Below are 23007 nucleotides of genomic sequence, written 5' to 3' on the forward strand. Positions count from 1 at the left end.
TCTGACTCAGAGCAGGCAGCACTTCAAAGGTTTTAGTCTGATTCCTTCCAGCCTTTTTCAGACCTGCTCACTGTCTCCCTAATCCCTCTTTTGGAGAGGCCGTCTTCCAACAGGCTGGCTTAAAACCACCTTCTTTCCACACAGCGGAGGAGTAATCCTTTAAGCTGATTTACTAATGATGGAGAAAAAGTGCCTTATCTTGGAAAAATGCTGCTGGATTGCCTCCCTCTGCGGCTAAAGCCATCTCCAGCCTCCTGCTCATTGGAACCATTCTGTTCTGATTAACACAGCCATTGGGCATCTTTTCCACACATTTGCAAGTATCAAAGGGGTAGTGGTGTTAGTCTGTGTCTTCAAAAACAACAAGAAGTCCTGTGGCACCTTATAGACTAATAGATATTTTGGAGCATAAACTTTCGTGGGCAAAGACCTGCTTTGTCAGATGCATGAGTGGCTTCTGACGAAGCGGGTCTTTGCCCACGAAAGCGTCTGCTCCAAAATACGCATGAGTCTATGAGGACACATTTACAAGTATCCTTTTAGTTAGCAGAGGTGTGGGAGAACTGCAAAAAGATTTCCCCCTCCTCTGGAAGATGAACACAATTAACCCTTCACATGGTTGCGGAGAATCCATAACTCCTATGACATTACTGGTATCTTAATCAGCTCACCTTGGCCAGGGGAAGGAAGTCAGTTGCAGCATAAGGCCCTGCATTCAGGTTCCACTGAAAGCTGAATAAATGGCAGTAGCCCATGGCTTAGGTAAAACCAAAAAGCTGACGCGTTTGTGTTGGGTTTTCCATGGAGAGGGGCTCCTTGGGGAGTCACCTGTGTGTCCAGAATGGCGAGGAGTCAACATGATCAATGTTCCCTCACATTTTTTTCCATCCATGGTTGGAATAAATTTTGCTATTTTGTAGATATACACCACCAATAGAAACAGACATTGCTGGGTAGGGGTGGCTGCGAGTGTGCTGCTAATCAGCTGAGCGTCAGCTGAAGCTGTCCTGGGTGGCTGCCCAAATGCTCAGCTTACTGGAAAACACTGGGTCGCTTACAGGAAACACTGGGTCACCTGCAGGCAAATAGTTCAGGACTGGAAAGTCCACAGTGGGGGTGATTGTTTTCCAGGTGTGCAGAGCCATTAAGTGTCTCTTGCTGCACAGCATCACAACTCTGGCTAATGCAGAGGAGAAGACAGAGGGCTTTGAAGCAATGAGTATGCTGAGAGAGGTGTGAGGCATGTGTGCATGGGGTAATAGATGGGGTGCATCTCATAGTTCTAGGGGGTTCCCCCAGCCTTTGAATACACAAGCTGAAAAGGAAGCTCTGCATGGTTCAGCAGGTGCTGATGAGTCATTGGGAATATTTTACTGGCACGACTGTTGGTAGGATGTGCACAGCTCCAGGGATGCTGGCCTATTCCAACGATGCAACAAAGGCCATTCTTGGTGGTCTGGGACATTGCTATGCAAGGGATTGAGATATCAGCAGTGGTTCTGGGGTCCCAGCCCACCTTTTGCTTCCCTGGCTCAAAGACCAGGGTGTGTACACCGTCTTTGGTATAAGGGTGAATTTCAAAAAAAAGTGGCAGAAGCACCGGGATAAGGCGAGATGAATTGACGAGGTAGATGAGGCGTTTTTTGGACAACTGAGAGAAGCTTCTGGATTGCGGGCTGTCGTTATCGTGGGGGACTTCAATTACCCTGACATCTGTTGGGAGACCAATACAGCGGTACACAAGCAGTCCAAGAAATTTCTGGAGGATGTTGGGGATCACTTCTTGGTACAAGTGCTGAAGGACCCGACCAGAGGTTGTGCACGGCTCAACCTGCTGCTTACAAACAGGGAGGAACGATTAGGGAAGGTAGAGGTGGGGGACAACCTGGGAAGCAGTGATCATGAGATGGTAGACTTCAGGATCCTGACCAAAGGAAGGAAAGAGAGCAGCAAATTACACACCTTGGACTTCAGAAAAGCAGACTTTGACTCCTTCAGGAACCTGATGGGCAGAATCTCCTGGGATGCTACCATGAAGGGAAAAGGAGTCCAGGAAAACTGGCAGTATTTTAAGGAAGCCCTATTGAAGGCATAGAAAGAAACTGTCCCAATGCGCAGTAAGAGATGTAAATATGGTAGGAGACCAGACTGGCTTAATGGGGAAATCTTTGGAAAACTTAGGCACAAAAAGGGAGCTTACAAAAAGTGGAAACTGGGACAATTGTCTAGTGAGGGGTATAAACGTATAGCTTGAGAATGTAGGGCAGTTATCAGGAAGGCGAAAGCGCAACTGGAATTGCGACTCGCAAGGAATGTGAAGGATAACAAGAAAAGTTAGTACAGGCATGTTACCAAGAAGAAGGTGATCAGAGAGGGCGTGGGGCCCCTACTCGATGAGGGAGATAACCCAGTGACAGACGATGTAGGGAAAGCTGAAGTACTTAATGCTTTCTTTGCCTCTGTCTTCACAGACAAAGACAGGTCCTGGACTAATGTGATAAGTGATGCACTGTGGGATGAAGGTAGACAGCCTTTGGTGGGGAAAAAATAAGTTAGGAGCTATCTAAAAAAGCTAAATGTATATAAATCCATGGGCCCAGACCTAATTCATCTGAAGGTTCTGAGAGAGTTGGTGTGTGTTGTTGACGAGCCTTTGGCCGTTATCTTTCAAAAGTCGTGGAGATCGGGAGAACTCCCGGATGATGGGAAAAAGGCAAATGTAGTGTCCATCTTTAAAAAAGGGAAGAAGAATGATCCAGGAAACTATAGGCCGGTCAGTCTTACCTCAGTCCCTAGAAAAATCATGGAGGGACTCCTCAAGGAAGTCATTCTGAGGAACTTGGAGGAGGGGAGAGTGATCAGGAATAGTCAGCATGAATTCATGAAGGGCACGTCATGCCTGACCAATCTGATTAGTTTCTACAATGAGATAACTGGCTCTGTGGATAGAGGAAAATCAATGGATGTGATTTATCTTGACTTTAGCAAAGCTTTTGATACTGTCTCCCACAATATTCTTGTCGGCAAGTTAAAGGAATGGGGATTGGATAAATGGACGGTAAGATGGATAGAAAGCTGGCTAGAAGGTTGGGCCCAGAGGATAGTGATCAACGGCTCAGTGTTGGGATGGCGGTCGGTTTCTAGTGGAGTGCCCCAAGGTTCAGTTCTGGGTCCTGTTCTGTTCAACATATTTATCAATGACCTGGATGAGGGGTTGGATTGCACTCTCAGCAAGTTTGTGGATGACACTAAGCTAGGGGGAGAGGTAGATATGCTGGAGGGTAAAGACAAGGTCCAGACTGACTTAGCCAAATTGGAAGACTGGGCTGCACGAAATCTGATGAGGTTCAATAAGGACAAGTGCAGAGTCCTGCACTTGGGACGGAAGAATCCCAAGCATTGTTACAGGCTGGGGTCCAACTGTCTCGGAAGTAGTTTTGCAAAAAAGGACCTGGGAGCTGTAGTGGATGAGAAGATAGACATGAGTCAACAGTGTGCCATTTTAGCCAAGAAGGCTAATGGCATATTAAGTTGCATCAAGAGGAGCGTTGCCAGTAGATCCAGAGAAGTGATTCTTCCTCTTTATTCGGCTTTGGTGAGGCCGCATCTGGAGTACTGTGTCCAGTTCTGGGCCCCCAGTTATAGGAAGGATGTGGATATACTGGAGAGGGTCCAGCAGAGGGTGACCAAAATAATTAGGGGGAGGGAGCATATGACTTACGAAGAAAGGTTGAGGGAACTGGGACTGTTTAGTCTACAGAAGAGAAGACTAAGGCGGGACTTGATAACATCCTTCAACTTACTGAAGGGAGGCTGCAAAGAGGCTGGAGAGGGGCTGTTCACAGTGGTCACGGATGGCAGAACACGGAACAATGGTCTCAAGTTGTGGTTGGGAAGGTCCAGGTTGAACATTAGGAAAAGCTTTTTCACTAGGAGGGCAGTGAAGCAATGGAATGGTCTACCCAGGGAAGTAGTTGAGTCTCCATCCCTGGAGGTGTTTCAGTCTCAGCTCGACAAAGCCCTGGTGGGGCTGATCTGATGGGTTTGGTCCTGCTTAGAGCAGGGGGCTGGACTCGATGGCTTTTTTAGGTCTCTTCCAGCTCTATTGTTCTCTGATTCTATGATTCTAACTTTGTTCCAGAGGAAAACACCCTAAAAAGAGTGACCTTTCTATGCCCCATACGTTGCCGTTGCATTGGCTGAAGTAACTCCCACTGAGATCTAGTAATTCATTTTCAGCCAGCCTTGATCCTACATTAACTCAGAGTGTCACTGCCATCTCTATGAGCACTCACAGCTGCCTGGAGGTTTATCCTCCTCTCTGCGATGAGAAGAATATTTTAATAATGCATCATGCACAACCGAGGCTCTGTAGGCTTTTCTCCTGGGGCTAACTTCTCACCGAGGTCTTTGATAATGTTCACTCATCAGCTCTTTGAAAACTGACAAAGTATGAATCAAAATGAAGCTGGGAAATTAATGCATTGATTTCAACCCAGATACTGCAGTTGTAAAAAAATGCCACGCTGAATTATGGGGAGTTTAAATGTATTTATATTCCTTTGCATTCATCATGTTTTCCCCTCTGAATGGTCTGCAGGGATTTGCTTTGAGAAACAAATAACATTTATAGGTTGAACTTTTCTGGTTCAGGGCTCTCTGGTTGGGTTGTACCAGAGATGTTGCTGGATCAGGGAACCTCTGGCTCAGAGAGTCCAGGGTGTATAAGGCTGGGATCAGGGCTGGGTCACTGGCAGCTGGAAGAGGAGCTGGCAGCTGTGGGTGCAGGAACGGCAGCAGAGCCCAGATGGGGATGGGATCCAGGCAGCTGGGGAACCTGGCAGCCAGGGCCAGACTCAGCATCAGAACCCAGGTAGGGCAGATTCCTAGCAGCTGGGGCTTGACTGGTAACAGAGCCTGACTGGAGTTACGATCGGGGTGCTGGGGCATCAAAGGAGTCCAGCCAGGGGCTCAGAGCCTTACGGCCAGGGCTGAAAACAGCTGCAGAGCTGGTTAGGGCTGGAGGCCTGGGGACAGAGACCTCAGACATCTGGGTAGCTGGCTGGAGGCCGGGAGTGGAGCCAGATCTTCAGCTCTTCCTATGGGGTCTGCTCTGTTGGAAGGCAGGAAAGGGACCTTAACCCAGCCTGCTACGTGGTCAGGATTAGGCTACTTCCTGCCCAGTGCTCCCTGTAAGCTGAGTTCTTGGGCAACCACCCAGGAGGGATTCAGGTGCTGCCCAGCTGATTAGCAGTGCACCCCCAGCCCCCACCACTGTGTGCGTCTCTTGGTGGTGCACATCCGCACATGCCCTGGTGCACATAACACAATTTATTCTGTCCATAAATGGAAAAATTAGAGGGAACCCTGCATCTGCCTCATGCTCTGGCCCTCTGGCAAAGGGGGGAAATGGGGACCGTTGCTCCGGAGCCTGGCATTTCAAAGGGGCCCGGAGCTCCAGCCACCACTTCTGCTACTTTGGTGGCAACGGCAGTGGCCAGAGCTCCAGGACTTTAAGGCTGCGGCAGTGCTGCTCCACACAGCTGTGAGGGGGGCCAGTGCTGTGGTCCAGATGATACTGAGGACTGACTGCCCTAGGCCCCACCCCTTTTTCTCTAGGCCCTGCCCCTTCTGCCCTAGGTCCCGCCCTTTCCAGGGGCACAGAGTTGGGCCATCCTCTCACCTTGCCCCAGGCCCTTCAGTGGCTGTCTGCCCCACTACTCATGCTGATGGAGGGGGCAGGCTGGGAGGGAGCTGACAGGGATAGGAGAGGTGGGAGAGAGTGCACAGCCCTCTGAGTGGCAATACAGACTCTCAGGAACTACTCCAGCAAGCACAACTCGGCACTTCTCCAGACAGTCAGTGCATGACAAGGAGGAGTGTGAATCTATCTTGTGCTAACTTACCGCTGTCAGGTCACTGTGAGTGACTGCTTTTTGTGACTGCTCAATCAAGCATGCTTAATAGTGCACCTTTCACAGCCATCAGGGAAGGTAAAGTACAAAAACCATTAGGAGAACATGTTCACCTCCCTGGATCCTCAGGAACAGATTTAAAAGTAGCCATTTTTCACAAAAAACCTTCAGAACCAGACTACAAAGAGAAACAGCTGAGCTGCGAGTTGTTCGCAAACTTAACGCCATCAAATAAGGACAGAATAAGGATTCAGAATGGATCTCTCGCCATAAAGACGGTATTTCCTCTCTCGGTATTCACACCTCCCCATCAGCTGCTAGGAGTAAGCCACATCCACCCTGACTCAGTTTGCCTCATTTACACTGGTTCTACAGTTGATAAGTAACTCCCTTCTGTTGATATGCTAGCCCATGTATATATAGCCATGCCTCTGTGATTTCCACCCCATGCACCTGACAAAATGCATCTGACCCATGAAAGCTTAGGCCTAAATAAATCTTAGTCTTTAAGGTGTCACCAGACTTCTCATTATTTTTGCGTTCCTGGACATTAATTCTCAAGGTTATGTATGCAAGTGTCCAAGACTGAGGTACTTCCAGTCAAGGACCAGAAAGAATGCCCTGGGAATTAGCTAAGCAATCTCAACTAAGCAACGTAACTCAGATTTCAAATTCTGAGTCTCAAGTACTCACAAGGGGTTGTTTGCAATCAGCCCTTGGAGAAAAATATCTGACAAATAGGGGTCAGTAGAACCACAAACGAACCTGAGGAGAGGTGGGGAAACAGCCTAGGTTCATTCACATCATTTATTGGTTGTATACGATTGACTCAGCTCTGATGATCTGGTCCATATAATTGACTCAGCTCTAATGATCTGATCCATCTCCCACGGGGCTCTAGAGGCTCCATTCACACAGGGGTGGATTTGATGATGTTACAGGCCCTTTCTATCCCCAACTTTTATGATTTATAAGCAAACCTCCTGCTGAGCAAAGAGCCATAGGCACCACCCCCGCCAGAGAATATCGGTGCCATGCTGTGAGCTGGCAGATGAGTAGCTAGCTTGTGGCCCAAGGTTGCTGTGGCTGTACCACCCCCAGCAGCAGAGCTGGTGCAGAGCCAGAGATGGGCTCTCACCAGGCAACAAGACCAACTCATTAACAGAGCCCTAAAACTTGGCTAAGAGAGGAAAACCCTGATTAACAGTGTTTGTGGCTTCACCTTTTTATGTGCTCTCCAGTCAGAGAGGGCTAGAACCTCCTGGACCATAAATGGTTGTTGCACCAATGAACTCAGTCAAGTTACATTGATATAGTCCTGCTGCAGATGCACTGAAAAAACAAAACAGAATATGCAGCAAGGATGAGATCCACTGAACATAAGAATGCAAAGAAGTCTCCTATTCCCTCCAATGGGCAGGTTTTGCTACATCCCACCAGCTGAGGTGGTATGAAAAACACAGGCAGATGTGACTCAGAGCTGCAGAAACTCCCAGAGCTGCCAGCCTGGGTTTTCAGAACAGGTTCCTTTACACTCTAGTTGCTAACAACCTGAAAAAATTCCCAACACAGAGCCTTCCTTATTTATGACTTTTTGAAACCTGAGGCATGTCTGGAGACCAGTGGTTTGTATTAACCAGCTGTTAATGGTCTTTATTCAAATCACAGGGAGTATTCAATGCTTTTGTACAGAAAAGAAAGAAAATCTGAGCTGGCTCCCTCAGAGAACAGCAGAACAAAGCAACGTTATACAACCCGGCTGGAAAGATCGATGCATTCTCAGGGAGGTAATCTTAGCTAACTCTCTGAGAGGTGCTTCAATGTGTCATAACTCTGCCATGCTCCACCACCGTTCTCCACTAACTTTAAAGACTTTTAATATAAACTCAGTGGAGGAAAAGATACATAGTAATTCAAGTGATTTGAACAATGGCAGGATAAATGGCTGTGGTTTTTCAATAGCTAGATAGATTAGATAATAGATATTACTGCCATAGCTATGGCACTCCTCAACCATAAAAGCAAAAATGCATTATTACACTGTGACTACAGGTTGAACCTCGCTAATCTGGAACTCTCTTGTCCAGCAACATCAGTGGTCTGGCATGATTTTAGTTACCGGGACCAACACTTACCATAGGTGTGGCCAATTTTCCTGCAGTCCCACGGTCTGTTTACAGCCAGTCCTGGCTCTCAGTGTTCTGTGCTGTTATTTAGCGCTAATTTATCCTAAATGTCTTCTAAATGCGTAATAAGCAGTAGAAGTGTTGGTAATATGCTAGACAATATTGACCTCCTGTGGTCTGGCAAATTCTCTGATTCACTAGAGAGGTTCAGCCTGTGTATTAATATTTATATTACTGCAGCACCTCTTGCTTCAACCAAAATGAGAGCCCTGCTGTGCTTGGTGCTGTACAAAAGTCCCTGTCCCAGAGAGTTTAAAGCATAAATCAACACAAAAGACAGATGGTGGGAAACAGTGTCAATGAGGTCAATTCAAAGTAATTTTCTCCCTTTTGGTCTGCTCCCCTTCTTAACAACTGTTGGGAATGGGTCACATCCACACTGATTGAATTGGCCTTGTTAATACTGGTCCTTCATATAGTAACATAACACTGCTGTATTTGCATATATAAGAACATAAGAACGGCCATACTGGGTCAGACTAAAGGTCCATCCAACCCTGTATCCTGTCTGCTGACAGTGGGCAATGCCAGATACCCCAGAGGAAGTGAACCGAACAAGTAATGATCAAACCATATCTCTGCTGATATTCTTCTCCAGCTTCTGACAAACAGAGTCTAGGGACACTGTTCCTTAGCCATCCTGGCTAAAAGCCATAAATGGAGCTAACTTTGATGAGTTATCTAGCTCTTTTTCAAACCCTGTTATAGCCCTGGCCTTCACAGCTTCCTCCAGCAAGGAGTTCCACAGGTTGACTGCTGTGTGAAGAAGAACTTCCGTTTATTTTTTTTTTTAAACCTGAAGCCTATTATTTTCATTTGGTGTCCCCTAGTTCTTATATTATGGATCAGGATCTGGACGACAAACCCCTTAAGTCTAAGTGTGTTCTAAGGCAGCTTTGTTAGTTATTGGGCACACTACAGAAATATAACGTGGTTTGGGCCCACTGCTGTAAAGATGATGTTCTAACAGTAGGATACTGGCCTGCTATCTGTGACAGAACATATATCACAACCTTCTTCCACAATGAACGGGAGCTCTGGAAGAATAATGAGCAATCCTGTGGCACCAGGACCGGTCACCGTTTTTAAAATTACGGCCTAACACGTCCACCACTCTAAGGCATTGAAATAATGCTTAGTTCATTCACTGCTGTACAGAGATAGGATTGAGCCTGTCTCAACGAGTCCCGAACTTGGGAAATGCTCAGAAAGTAGGAGAGAAATTCCATTGGGCTTAGCCACCCCAGTTCAGGGACTTTCTAAATCATTTCCTTTGAGGTCTCTTGGCTTTAGCAACGGCCGCTCCAACCTTTAAGCTTGATTAAAGCAAATGAACAAAGCTACAGGTGGCAGGATCATACACAGTCAGACGCCACAGACGTTAAGGAAGAATTAGGGCTTAGAAAGGTAGTCGCTTTCCCCTTTGCCTTCTGACGGGAGGGAATACTTCCTGCTGTTTGGTGTCCCTTGCCAAAGGCCGCAGAACACGTCTCCACTATAATGTTGGGTGCTGCCTGTCCTGTGTTCCCAGAGGAACAGGCAATGCTGGGCCCGAGTGGTGTAGTGACATGCCCTGGCTGAAAGGGGCCACGTGCTGAGGCGGTGGGAGTGGAAGAGGAAGAGAAGCAGTGTTTCCAATGTTTTCTAGAAGCTGCTGCTAACATGTGGTGCCACCAGTTTGAAATGGGGGACACTCAGCACCTCAAAGACAGGCCCTCGCTGGCTCAGGCTCGGTGCCCCAAAACAGAGGCCACCCAAAATTAAGGGCTCTCCTGGAACTGAATTTGGGCCACTCCTGTCCCCTCCAAATCCCTCGCCCAGATGCATTTTTCCTCTGACCCCAACAAGCCGCCAGGCATGAGCCAAGCGCTAGGGGTTAGGCTGGTCAGTGGCCAGGTGTGGGGTTAGGCCTTCTGATGGGTATGGCACAGCTCTGGGTCCCCTGGAGCTGGGGCCAGAAAACACCTCCTCCCGGCAACGACTCCCTGGTGCATGGTACACCAGGAGCCCTCCCAGGCCTGAGCCGTAGCCCCATGTGCTCGGGGAGGGGCATTCATAGCAATAGACTAATGCTAGCAGGTAACGTAGAGGCCCCTGGGACCCGGCCTGGGTCGTCCATTAGCCGGCGCTGTTATAACTGCCCCCCAGGGAGCTCACTGCAGCCCCCAGCCCCGGGAAGCAGACGTTGGTGCGAGCTCTGCCAGGAGCTGAGGAGACCCACCTTGGCCCAGGATGGGGTCGTACCTTGCCAGCAGGCAGCAGACAGCCAAAGGCTCCCAGTGAGGAGCAGCTGGACGGATGGGGATGGGGGTAGGGGAAGGCTAAATTGGGGCCCAGCTGGAGCCACCCCTCCATCCTCTTAGCCCCAGGTCAGGGCAAGGGAGCTACCCCCCCGGCCACCCCCTCACACAGCCAGCTGGTGCCAGCCCTCCCCCAGCCTGTGCAGCCTTCAGGGGAACTTACAGTGGCCAGTGCAGTCCAAATTTCAGGCCGTGCTGTCCCTGCCCAGCGCTGGCTGACCACTTGCTCCACATCCCTCCACCCCATCTCTTTACCTCAGCCTCCCTCTACATCCGCCCCCTGCTCCACCTCTGGCCTTTGCCATTTCGCTCAGCCGCTCCTAACAGACCTCATCCCCAACCCCCCAGCATCCCAGCCCAAACAGCAGCACCAGCGCGACATTTGCCACACCGTTCGCTCAGCCTTATTCCTACCCCTGCCCTCAACCCTAAGGTCGACCTGATCTGCTTAGACACTTGGTTCCTTGGATTCTTCTGCCTGTGGCCATGTTTCCTTGTTCTGAACTTGTATTTTCAACTCTTTGGGGCAGGGTCCGTCCTTTTGTCCTGGGGCTGTCCAGCACCTACCACCATGGTCCAGGCTTGGGACGTGAGGCGCTACAGAATTACAAACAGTAGCTGCCCCATGCATAGCTGCCTGGAAGGCGGGAGCTGCAGAGCAGGGCCAGCACCAGATGGTGCTGCAGCATCTGCTTGAGGTCCCCGCGGAGAGAGAGAGGAAGAGAAAGAAGAGAGGGCACAGTGCAAGGACTGTTTCTTTTGTCACCCTTTTCTTTGCCACGTGCTCTATAAGAAATGCACCAATGCCCTCCTGTGCTTCGAGGCACACCTTCACTGAAACCAACACCCAGGATCAGTGGGTAGGACTCCAGTTAGCGGATCCATGTTAGAGAACCCTGAGCAACACTATTGCTTAACCTAGTAACAGAGAGAAAGGCGTGTTAGTCTATATACTATCAAAACAAAAAAGCAGTCCAATAGCACTTTAAAGACTAACAAAATAATTTATTAGGTGGGGAGCTTTCATGGGACAGACCCACTTCTTCAGACCATAGCCATACCAGAACAGACTCGATACTTAAACAAAATATATCCTGATCCACAAACCGGTCACCCAACATTTTAATGGAGTGGGCCATTCTGTTAATGACTTAAAAGTCTGCGTTTTACTGAAGAGGAATTTTCACAACAGTCTTGAAAGAGAGACTGCAGAACTCGCTTTTACATTCAAATTCAACACGTTAACACGTGGTTTGAACTGGGATGCGAATTTTCTGGGTCATTATAGGGGCTCGTTTGCATACTTGGCTTAATCTAATTCTTGACTTCCCCCCTGCCCTCCCCTCTGCTCTCTGATTTGCTCACCCTGATCATTTTTTTTCTGATTTGTCAACCTTGATTACTATTTTTGGTTCGCTCTGCCTTAAATACTGAGTCTGTTCTGGTCTGGCTATGGTCTGAAGAAGTGGGTCTGTCCCACGAAAGCTCACCTAATAAACTATTTTGTTAGTCTTTAAAGTGCTACTTTTACTGCTTTTTTATTTCTCAACCTGACGTTGAGACTTTTCTAACCTGTGTCTGAACCTAGGACTCTGGCGCTCACTCTGCGGCACACAGACCTGAGGCAAAGGAACCAGATCCACCCAACAAGCAGTTGCCCTGTCCCCCTGCTGCTGGTGCACTGTATCACTGCCCATCTGGCAGGTTACCTGAAGTGAGAACAGGCTGCCAACAGAGCAGTCATTGTGGTCAGTGCATCCCCAGCTCCTGGAGCCTACAGGATGGAGGAGGCGTCTCTTTGATGACCTTTGCCTGCAGGGACTTTTACTCCAACACCAGGAAACCGGCAGAGTGCCTGCAAGGGGCTTGGGAGCATTCTGGCAATGTTTTCTTCCCAGCAAAGTGGCCAGACAGAGTTCCTGATACAGCAGCGGGAGTAGGAGGCAGCAAAGAAGGCGGAGTGCCCTGGCATTGCACAGTCACTAGCAAGGGTTACAAGGTCAAACCGCAAGCACGGGCAAAGGTTGGTTTGCGTGGACTGTGGCCAACCCACGCATCATTCAGGCCCACTCCCACCCCAGTGCTCGTGCCGCTCAGCCCAGGGTTCAGGGCTGGCCTGGCTTTGCTTGTTCTTGGCAGGGTCTGGGGGCTTGCTCCACTCTGGCCCACCTGCCAGGGTTCAAATGAGGGACTAACCCTGCTCCTGCCCCCGGCACTCTTCCTGAGGGGCAGATTGGGACATGGGGGCTTGTGAGGCCCTTACCCACACTCCTCAGCTGGAGCAGCAGGGTGGGGCAAGCCTCTGTGCCCTGACCAGAGTTCCCTGCAAGCTGAGAGCTTGGGAGGCCGCCCAGGAGAGATTCAGGTGCCACGCGGCTGATTGCAGAGCACCCACAGCTGGGGAGGCTGGCAGCGTGTCTATCTATTGGTTATGCACATCTGCACATGCCGTGGGAAGCACAGATTTATTCTGCCCCTGGATGGAAAAAACTTGGAGGGGGCACTGGCCCCACCCCCACTGTCCAGCAGGAGCACTGGGCGAGCAGAGCAGGGCAATTCCTGCACCCTGGCCCCCTCTCCTTAGCTGCAGCCCTGGAGTGGGGCAAGCCCCAGCTCTGCTCCCCAGAGGGACTGTTGAGCAGAACAGGGCAAGCCCCAACCGCCCCTCCCCAGCAGTGTTCCCTGCAAGCTGTGGGCTTGTGGGGACACTCAGGAGAGCTAATTAGCAGAGCACTCACAGTCAGGGTTTTTGTTTCAAGTGTTGGTGCACATTTGCAACTGCCTCGGTGCACCTAAAACTTTATTCTGCACATGGAGGGAGAAAATCTGGGCCTGGAGGGGAAAAAGACCAGAGGGATCATTGCTCCCTGGGCAGAGCACTGGGCAGCCCCAATGTGGTGAGCACATTTCACTAGCTCTCTCCCCCCAGGGAGAGTGTTTATCACACCCCAGATGGCTGGAGCAGGTGGAGGGGTGTGGGAGAGATGACCCCAATAGCTCCAACCTTCATTCTCCTGTCCTTGCCCACCCACCCTCAAGTATCCCACTGAGCCTACGCCACCGGCTCACACTGGTGGAATCATATTGTCATGCAACCTTGTGATGAGCTGTGGAGAGTCCAGAACTGGAGCACAGGAATTGATCAAACAGGTCAATATGGCAGCACTGGTCAGTAATAATAACCATAATAATGTAATTTTAAATCTACTATTCTAAGAGGGCACCAATAAGACCACCACAGTTGCTTCAGAAAGGGGAACAAAACAAAACAGAGGAAGCTAATTAAATGGAAATTTGCCTACAAGCTGCAAGGAAACTTTTAAGAACACCATAACGGAGGCTCATATTAAACACACACCCAAAATTCAAAAGCATAATAAGAGGATTAAAAAAAAAGGTGCCACCACAGCTAAACAAAGTAAAATGAACAGGGGCAAAACGGCAATCTTTAAAAAATGAAGGTTAAATCCCACTGAAGAAAATAGAAAGATACATAAACGCTGGCAAGCCTGGTGTAAGATTGTGATTAGACAGGTAGCTGGCTAAAAAGAATGTGATGAGAACTAGCCAAAGACTCAAAAATTAACAGCGAAACAATGTTTTAAGTACATCAGAAGCAGGAAACCTGCTAAATAATCAGTGAGACCACTGGATAATCAAAGCGATAAAGGAGCACTGGAGGAAGACAAGGGTGTTGCAGAGAAGCTAAATGAATTCATCAGTCTTCACTGCAGAAGAGGGGAGATCTTCACACCTGGGCCATTCTTTACAGATGACAAATCTGAGGAGTCATCCTAGATTGTTCCAAAATCTCCTGCATTTACTCCTCAACGTTGGACACTGAGCTAAATAGGAGGATCGGAAAAGCGGCCACAACTCTGTCCAGACTCAGCAAGAGAGTGTGGAATAACAACAAGCTGTACACTCACACCAAAATGCAAGTCTACAGAGCCTGCATCCTCAGCACCCTCCTTTATGGCAGCGAGACTTGGACCCTGTATGCCCGCCAGGAAAAGAGGCTGAATGTCTTCCACTCGCGCTGCCTGAGGCACATCCTTGGAATATCATGGAAGGACAGAGTGACCAACACCGCTGTCCTCGAGCAAGCTGGAATCCCAACCATGCAACCCTTCTCAGGCAGCGTCGGCTCCGCTGGCTTGGCCATGTCCACAGGATGAACGATGGAAGGATTCCAAAAGACATCCTGTATGGGGAGCTAGCCTCTGGCAAAAGACCTCCCGGATGCCCCCAGTTGCGTTACAAAGATGTCTGCAAGAGAGACCTCAGAGAGGTAGACATCAAGCTGGACAACTGGGAAGATCTAGCAGACGACCGCAGCAGATGGAGGCGGGGGTTACACAAGGGCCTTCAGAAGGGTGAGTTGAAGATCAGACAGCTAGCAGAGGAGAAGCGAGCGCACAGAAAGCACAATAAGGACTTGCCAGACACCCACTACATCTGCAAGAGATGCAGCAAGGACTGTCACTCTCTTGTGGGTCTTTATAGTCACAATAGACACTGTAAATGAAGTCCTCAACTGAAACTTTAAAGGGCACAATCCATAGTCTATGCAGACTGAAGGATGCCTACTATTAAGTCCCCAGGACCAGCTGGAATTCACATGAATTCTAAAGAAACTCAAATATGAAATTGCAGATATACTAAGTGTGATATGTAACCCATTGTTACAATCCACTTCTTTACCAGATGACAGGAAGAGAACTAATGGGATGCTAATTTTAAAAAACAGTTCTAATCGTGATCCTGGGAATTATAAGCCAGTAAGTCTAACTTTAGTACCAAGCAAATTACTTGAAGCTATAGTAAAGAACTGAAATATCTGGTACATAGATGAATGTTATTTGTTGTGAAAAAGTCACCATAGTTTCTGTGAAGAGAAATCTGGCCTCCCCAACAAGAATTCTTTAAGGAGGGATCAGTAAACATGTGGATAAGAGTGATCCAGTTAATATAAAATACTTGGACTTCCAGAAAGCCTTTGACAAGATCCCTTACCAAAGGCTATTAAGCAAAGTAATCACTCATGGAATAAGATGGAATGTTCTTTCATGGATTAGTAGCTGGTTAAAAGATAGGAAACAAAGGGTAGAAATAAACCATCAGTTCTCAAAATAAATAAAGGTAAATAGTGTCCCCCAGGGGTCTCTGTACTTTAACCAATGTCGAATAGTAACAGAGAGAGAGTCGTGTTAGTCCGTACACCAACAAAACAAAAACAGCAGAAATGTAGCACTTTAAACAAAATTATTTACTTACTGATAAGCTTTCGTGGGACAGACCCACTCCATCAGATCAATCTCATTCCCAATACAGACTGACATTTAAGTACCGAGGACCAGAAAAAAGAATTGCAATAAAATCTGACAAATCAGACATACACGATGTGGGGACATCTCACAAAACTGGGTGACTGAGCAACAAAAGAGCACATGAACTTTGACATTGATAAGTGCAAAGCAATGCCTATTGGAAAACAATTCCACCTACACACACAAAAATAATTGGGTCTAAAATAGATGTTACCACTCAAGGAAGACCTCTTGGCACCATTATGGACATTTTCTCTGCTCAGTGTGCAGCAGCGATCAAAAAATCTAACAGGTGCTAGGAACCATCAAGCAAGGAGTAAGTTATAGGACAGTAAGCATCACAATACCATATATATTCATGCTATGTCCCCACCCTGTATATGGGTATGGTTGCTTCCCCTCAAAAAAAGATATTAGAATTGGAAAACATACAAAGAAGGACAAGTCTTTATTCTGGTATCTTAAGAATCGTGAACTCATTTCATGATCACTTGCACCTATGCTGCCGTCCATATTCGAATTTTCAACCAGTTTCTATTTTTTCACAATCAAATTTCTCTACCCTTTGTAATTAAAGTTGTCTCCAATAGAAGAACTTGGATAATCTGTACCCCACTGAGTTATTTTCCCAGCGGATTACTTGCTAATTGGAAGTCCTGGGCTTCAGGAAATTCTGTTAATTGTTTAAAAGAAGGTTCACTCATCTCTTCTTCCTCATGAGGTGGTCTATAGTAGATCCCCTTCCTGGCCATCACCCTTTTTTTAACCCTTTTTCTTTACCCAGGGATTTTTAACGTCTGCCTTGCACTGCTCTTTTGACCTGGGTGAGTGTATACATCTTTGATACACAAGACCTCTCTCCCTGTCCTTCCTGAACAAGCAGTACCCTTCTATATCAATATACAAGTCATGCAAATTATCTCAAACCTCTGTTGCCAAGTGCCAATTTTAATTATTCACTAGTATTACTAGTTCCTCCTATTTAATCCCCATACTGCTGACAATAATCTAGACCTCTAAGATTACCCCTCTACATACCCTTGCCTATGCTTTGTCTCTGCTGATTGCCTATGTCCTTGTCTCCAATATTTTCCCTCTCAGGCAAGTGCTTCTCCTAGAATGCCAGGTCAGTCCAGCAGAGGGATGCTTCCACCTCCTTTAGAGGCTGTCAGAACCCACTACCATTGGCTTCCTCTTGGGAGTGATGGCTGCCATCTTCCCCACCTGAGTGTATGTGGCTTCTCCTCCACCACGTTTAGGGGAGATTCCTCCTTACCACGGCTGCATACCATTCTTACAATCTCTGTGGATGGTAGTTTGGGAGTTGGGGGGGAGGCAGCTTCCTCTCTGCAAAGGAGCGGTTGACTCCTCTGGTGGTGCTAATGCCATTCTCTCCAGCTGGATTGCATCCCTCAGACCTGGAGGTCTCCATACGCATTTTTCAGTGAATTCCCTGGGAGCATGGCTTCACTTCAGCTCTGTCACCCTCTCCTGTACCTCTCCCATCTGCTTCCTGAAACATTGTACCTATAGGTGCTTCTCACTGGAGAGTGCATGCCCTGGCTGACTTCCTGCAATAGAGAAATGCTGGCAACCAGCTGCAAATCCACAGTAGGACCTAGACAGAGGCATCTGGGGTCAGGGTTTGTTTTTTTTCCCACCGGTCTGGATGTAAGTGTAGATGGAAGTGCCAGGAACATGATAGCATTGGCACTGCAGCATAGTAGTATTTTGTCCTAAGTGCTGCTGAGCATTGTTAAGCCATTCCAATTCTAGCTGCAGAGTAATGCAAGATTCTACATTCAACTTTATGGCACAGCACAACTTAAGAACGGCCATACTGAGTCAGACCAAAGGTCCATCCAGCCCAGTAGCCTGTCTGCCAACACCAGCCAGGGCCAGCTGCCCCAGAGGGGGGTGGACCAAAGACAATGATCAAGTGATTTGTCTCCTGACATCCATCTCCAGCCTCTGACAATCTGAGGTCAGGGACACCGTTCCTACTGTTGGCTAATAGACTTTTCTGGACCTGTCCTCAATGAATTTATCTAGCTTTTTCTTAAATTTTGTTATAGTTCTAGCCTTCACAGTCTCCTGTGGCAAGGAGTTCCACAGGTTAACTATGCAGTGAGTGAAGAAGAACTTTCTTTTATTAGTTTTAAACCTGCAACCCATTAATTTCATTTGGTGTCCTCTTGTTCTTGTATTATGGGCACAAGTAAATAACTTCTCCTTATTCGCCCTCTCCACACCTGGCATAATTTTATATACCTCCATCATGTCCCCCCTCAGTCACCTCTTTTTCTAAACTGAAAAGTCCCAATCTTTTTAGCCTTTCCTCATACAGGACCTGTTCCAAGCCCCTAATCATTGTAGTTGCCCTTTTCTGAACCTTTTCCAGTGCCAGGATATCTTTTTTAGGTGAGGAGACTGTATCTGTACACAGTATTCAAGATGTGGGCATACCATAGATTTATATAGGGGCCTTGTCTTATTTTCTATTCCTTTTTTAATAATACCTAACATCCTATTTGCCTTTTTGACAGCCTCTGCACACTGCGTGGATGTTTTCAAGGAACTATCCACGATAACTCCAAGATCTCTTTCCTGATTAGTTATAGCTAAATTAGCCCCCATCATATTGAAAGTATAGTTGGGGTATTTTTTCCAATGTGCATTACCTTACACTTATCCACATGAAATTTCATTTGTCATTTTGTTGCCCTATCACTCAGTTACACATTACAGAAGTTATGTGCCTTGCTGCTGCCTAATCATCATCATTAGCTTAATATGCTGCTCTCTGACTGGGTGTACAACTAGCCTGCACAAGCAATGAAATACCCAAGCCTCTAGCATAGTCAGTACCCATCAGTTTGTAAATTGTGTTGTACTGAAACTAGTGTTAACATTCCAGACTACTACTTTAACTTATCAGGGGTTCCCCTGTTCCGCTTGCAGGATGATAATCATGAAATCTTAGTCTCCCTCAGTGTGTGAAAGAGCCAATCTGTAACAAAGTGGGTTAAAAATGCTGCATCTCTCTGTGTATTTGATCACTGTGTTAGATTTCTGGATTCTAAGAAATGAAGTTGTGTTATGTTGCAATCTTTCAGGAGGAGTATTTGTGTTTCCTTTTTTACTGCGTGTGCCAGGAACATACGATCATTTGGCATCTGTCAAGATAAGTAATTCAAATTAAGAATGAAAATTTCATCACAATCTGCAGTCTGACATTTATAAATCTGGGCCTCCATATTGGTTCTATCAAGTAACACCGCTACGATTAACTATCAAACAGCTGCTCCAAACCACTGTAAGTGGCTCATGAAAAGGAAAAACCTCACAGCTTTTCTTAAATTCAGATTTATTTTGTTTTTTAAATTAAGACAATTTCCAAGTACTGTGCAGTTTGTGGAGGACAAAAAATTTAAATACTGGATATGCAAGGCAAGCTGAAAGAAACCCTTTGCCTCATACTATTCACTGGTGCAGGCCAAGCATATATTTGCAATTGCTCATGTAATCAATTCTATGCAGCAATGAATGTACGTAAAGAGTATAATACAATTTTCATTGTCAATTTACAACAAGAGGAAAAATAAATATTTTGAGGGGGAGGGTTATTATACATTAGCACTTCAGTAAAAAGTGACACCTGTTGCATTGTCATGACAGTGTATCTTATGAGGTACAAATTTAAGAACATGCATACATAGTCAACAGGAGTTTCTGAACTCTAACTTTGGAATAAATTACAGGAGACAGCCATCAACCAGAGGATAAGGATTATCTGAAGTCAATTTTGAAAGCAAAAGTATCAAAATGTATTAACTGTTTTTGAATACAAAAAAGTTAGTGGTCTGTAACATGTAGTAAAATGAATTGTAGATGACAAAAACCTTATTTGACTATATCCCCACATAGGCTCACAGTCATAGGCAACAAAGATTTAAGTGTTTTTGTTCATCCTTGCAAGTTCACACTCAACTAACACCTCAAGGATGCAATGACCACTGCAAACACTTATTTCATGCTTAATACCTGAAGCATGCATTTTATAGAATTTGTGCATTGTGTGCATATGGTTTTTTAAGATTATTATTGCACAATAAAGTTCTTAACTATTGAAAAACCTGCAATATTTTTACATCCAAAGTTACTCGCAACATTGAGGTTTGGCAGGTTTGTGCAGAATTAAAAGCTGTATTTGTGGTTTGCTCTTAACTGCCATACACAGACTTTATGCCATTGATTTGGCTGGTAAAGAAAAAAATATAGTAGCAACTGAAACATTCTAACAGAGAAAAATCAGTTCATGTGCGCTGGAGTTTAGTTAAAAATATATACTATATACACACACATTTTAAGATGGCACAAAAGTTTTGTACAATTGGCTGCATCTGTGCAAATACACGCATATGAGGTACTAATTTATTCAGGCCAGATGTAATTATACATACACACATTACAAACATTCTTCTGATCTCATGTCAGATTAGAACTGAAATAAGTGACAAGATTGTTTAACAGCAATTTCGGGATCAGAGTAAGCACTAAAATTTCATCTATGAAACTTCCACACCTCAGAACTGCTCATTTCATAAGACATATTTGCACAGTTACACCACTTGGCTTCTATTTTAAGATTCTGAACTTGTTGATTGTGAAGATTTAAAAACTGTACATATAAACTGGAACAATTATAACTGGCCTAACAGGATTTCAAATTCTAGCAAGTACTATAATGGAATAGGAACATAGTTATTGCTCAAAAAATGAAGGCATAAATGGCACTGCTCCAATGGTGGAAAATTAAGCATACAAAGTAACGGCCTGTCTGGAGTCAGCCTGTGCATACTTAAGCATTTGGTATGTTGTTATCTATGCCATTTGTTTCCATAAGGCTATTACGACATTTACATAGAGACAAGGTACTAAAGTGGCTAACAGTGGGGCATACGCAGGATTTCAACTCTGGTAACTCGTTCTTTAGGCGCTCCAGCTGCTCTACCTGGAATATATTTGGTTGTTCAGGCATCGAATCATATATCCTGAATAAATGAGAAAAAAAAGTGTGTAAGAAGTGACATTCTACAGAAATCATGCTTCAGAAACGTACTGATTAATTTCCATTTTCTCTGCTTAGAATTAAATTAGGCAGCTAGAAGTTCTATAAATTAGCATGTATGTACTTAATACAAATTGAACCCCTCTAGTTCAGCATCATCTGTAATCAGACATGATTTTAGTTAGTGAGATAGCCACTTATCCTGGGTGTGGGCATGTTTCTCATGGTCCTATAAAGATTGTTTACAGTCACCAGTCCCGGTTCTCAGTGTTCTGTGCAGTTATTTAGCTCTAATTTACCCCTAAATGTCTTCTAAAGAGCTCAGTAACCAGTGGAAGTATTGGTATTGCTGCTAGACAATATTGACCTCCCGTGGTTGGGCAAATTTTCTGGTTCGGTACAAGTCAGGTCCAGAGGTGCCAGAATAGAGGCTCTACCTGTACTTGAAAATTATTTCTCTAAACCATATCCTGCAATATAAAGCGGTAGTCCTTCATTTGCATGGTTAACATTTTGACCGGATATTTTTTAAAAAAAAAAAAAGACACCAAACTGGGAACACCAGCATCCACTTATTCTTCTGCAGACATATTTTTCAGGTGGTGTATTAAATTAGATTGAACATATGAGCCAAATATATCAACACAATCCAGATATTGTCCAACAATGTTAAACAGTATTAAAGTCCAGAGCTGGCTATGCAGAGATTGCAGATGGTTTTGTAATACATTGCCAACACTACTGACAATCTCTTTAAACTTTCTTTTATCAAAGATAAAGAAAAAAAGAGAAGTTACTCACCGTAGTAACGGTGGTTCTTCGAGGTGTGTCCCCGTGGGTGCTCCACAATAGGTGACGGGCTTGCCCGGTGCCGCAGATCGGATCTTCCAAGCAGTTTCTGCCGGACCACGCATGCGCCGGCGCGCGCCGCTCCCTTGCGCGCTCCTGGCCATGTGCACGATCCGGTCCCCGCCAGTTCCTCGACCAACCGCCTCGGGTGCCCCTGCAAAACACTAACAGAGATCTGAAGCGGGGAGGATGGGCGGGTAGTGGAGCACCCACGGGGACACACCTCGAAGAACCACCGTTACTACGGTGAGTAACTTCTCTTTCTTCTTCAAGTGTCCCCGTGGGTGCTCCACAATAGGTGACTACCCAGCAGTAACCCAAGATAGGAGGTGGGTAATCGGATTATGTGCAGCTTGTCCCCGAGAGGACCGCTACAGAGAGATGGGTATCCTCTTGGAATACCCTGTGAAGGGCGTAATGTTTGGCGAAGGTGTCATAGGATGACCAGGTCGCCGCTCTGCAAATGTCTTTTAACGCAACGCCCTTGAAAAAGGCTGTTGATGCCACCACCGCCCTGGTGGAATGAGCCCTGGGAGTGGCCGATAAAGGAGTCTTTTTGAGCTCGTAGCACATTTTTATGCAGGATACAATGTGCTTCGAGATTCTCTGCGAGGAGAGACCCTCTCCTTTTGATTTGGGAGCGAGGGAGACTAGGAGTCTATCCGTTTTCCGGAAGGACTTGGTCCTGTCTACGTAGAAGGCTAGCGCCCTCCTCACGTCCAGGAGGTGTAGGCGCGCCTCTTCGTTGGAGTTATGAGGCTTTGGATAAAATGAGGGTAGAACAATAGGTTCGTTGATGTGAAACTCGGAAGAAACTTTGGGAACAAAGGCTGGATGCAGCCGTATGGTTACCGCCTCCTTGGAAAAAACAGTGCAGGGTGGTGTTGCCATGACTGCCGCGAGCTCGCTCACCCTACGAGCTGACGTAATTGCAAGAAGAAAGGTCGTCTTTATTGTAAGGAGGCGGAGGGGAACCGTGGCCAAGGGCTCGAACGGTGGTCCCATCAGTGTGGTAAGCACCAGGTCCAAGTTCCACGAAGGTGGAATCGGTTTCCGAGGGGGGTAGAGGTTTACCAACCCTTTGAGGAACCTGGTAACCTTAGGGTGGGCGAACACTGTGTGCCCTTCCTCCTCATGTCTGAACGCCGAGATGGCGGCAAGGTGGACCTTTAATGAGGATAGCGAGAGTCCTCCTCTCTTGAGGTCCAGTAAATACTCTAGAATTGTAGGTATAGGCACCGAAAGGGGGGCCAGCTGTTTGGTAGAACACCAAGCCGTGAAGCGAGTCCATTTTTGTTTGTAGGTCTTCCTAGTGGAAGTCCTCCTGCTACTTTCTAGGACTTGCTGTACTCCCAC

At 46.5% G+C, this 23007-nt stretch overlaps 1 protein-coding gene across 3 annotated transcripts in view; it reads right to left on the reverse strand.

The window, feature by feature from the left end:
* Positions 1-19986: 19986 nt before the first annotated feature.
* The window catches only part of GPCPD1 (glycerophosphocholine phosphodiesterase 1), a 91438-nt gene continuing 88417 nt past the window's right edge, over positions 19987-23007 (reverse strand). For all 3 annotated transcript variants that reach the window (XM_074989326.1, XM_074989327.1, XM_074989328.1), the window contains one exon: positions 19987-20785. In XM_074989326.1, the coding sequence (XP_074845427.1) occupies positions 20593-20785 (193 nt within the window). In that variant the 3' untranslated portion in view covers positions 19987-20592. The remainder of the gene's footprint in view (positions 20786-23007) is intronic.

The sequence above is a fragment of the Carettochelys insculpta genome, chromosome 3, assembly GCF_033958435.1.
Source record: "Carettochelys insculpta isolate YL-2023 chromosome 3, ASM3395843v1, whole genome shotgun sequence".
In the NCBI taxonomy this organism is placed as follows: domain Eukaryota; kingdom Metazoa; phylum Chordata; order Testudines; family Carettochelyidae; genus Carettochelys; species Carettochelys insculpta.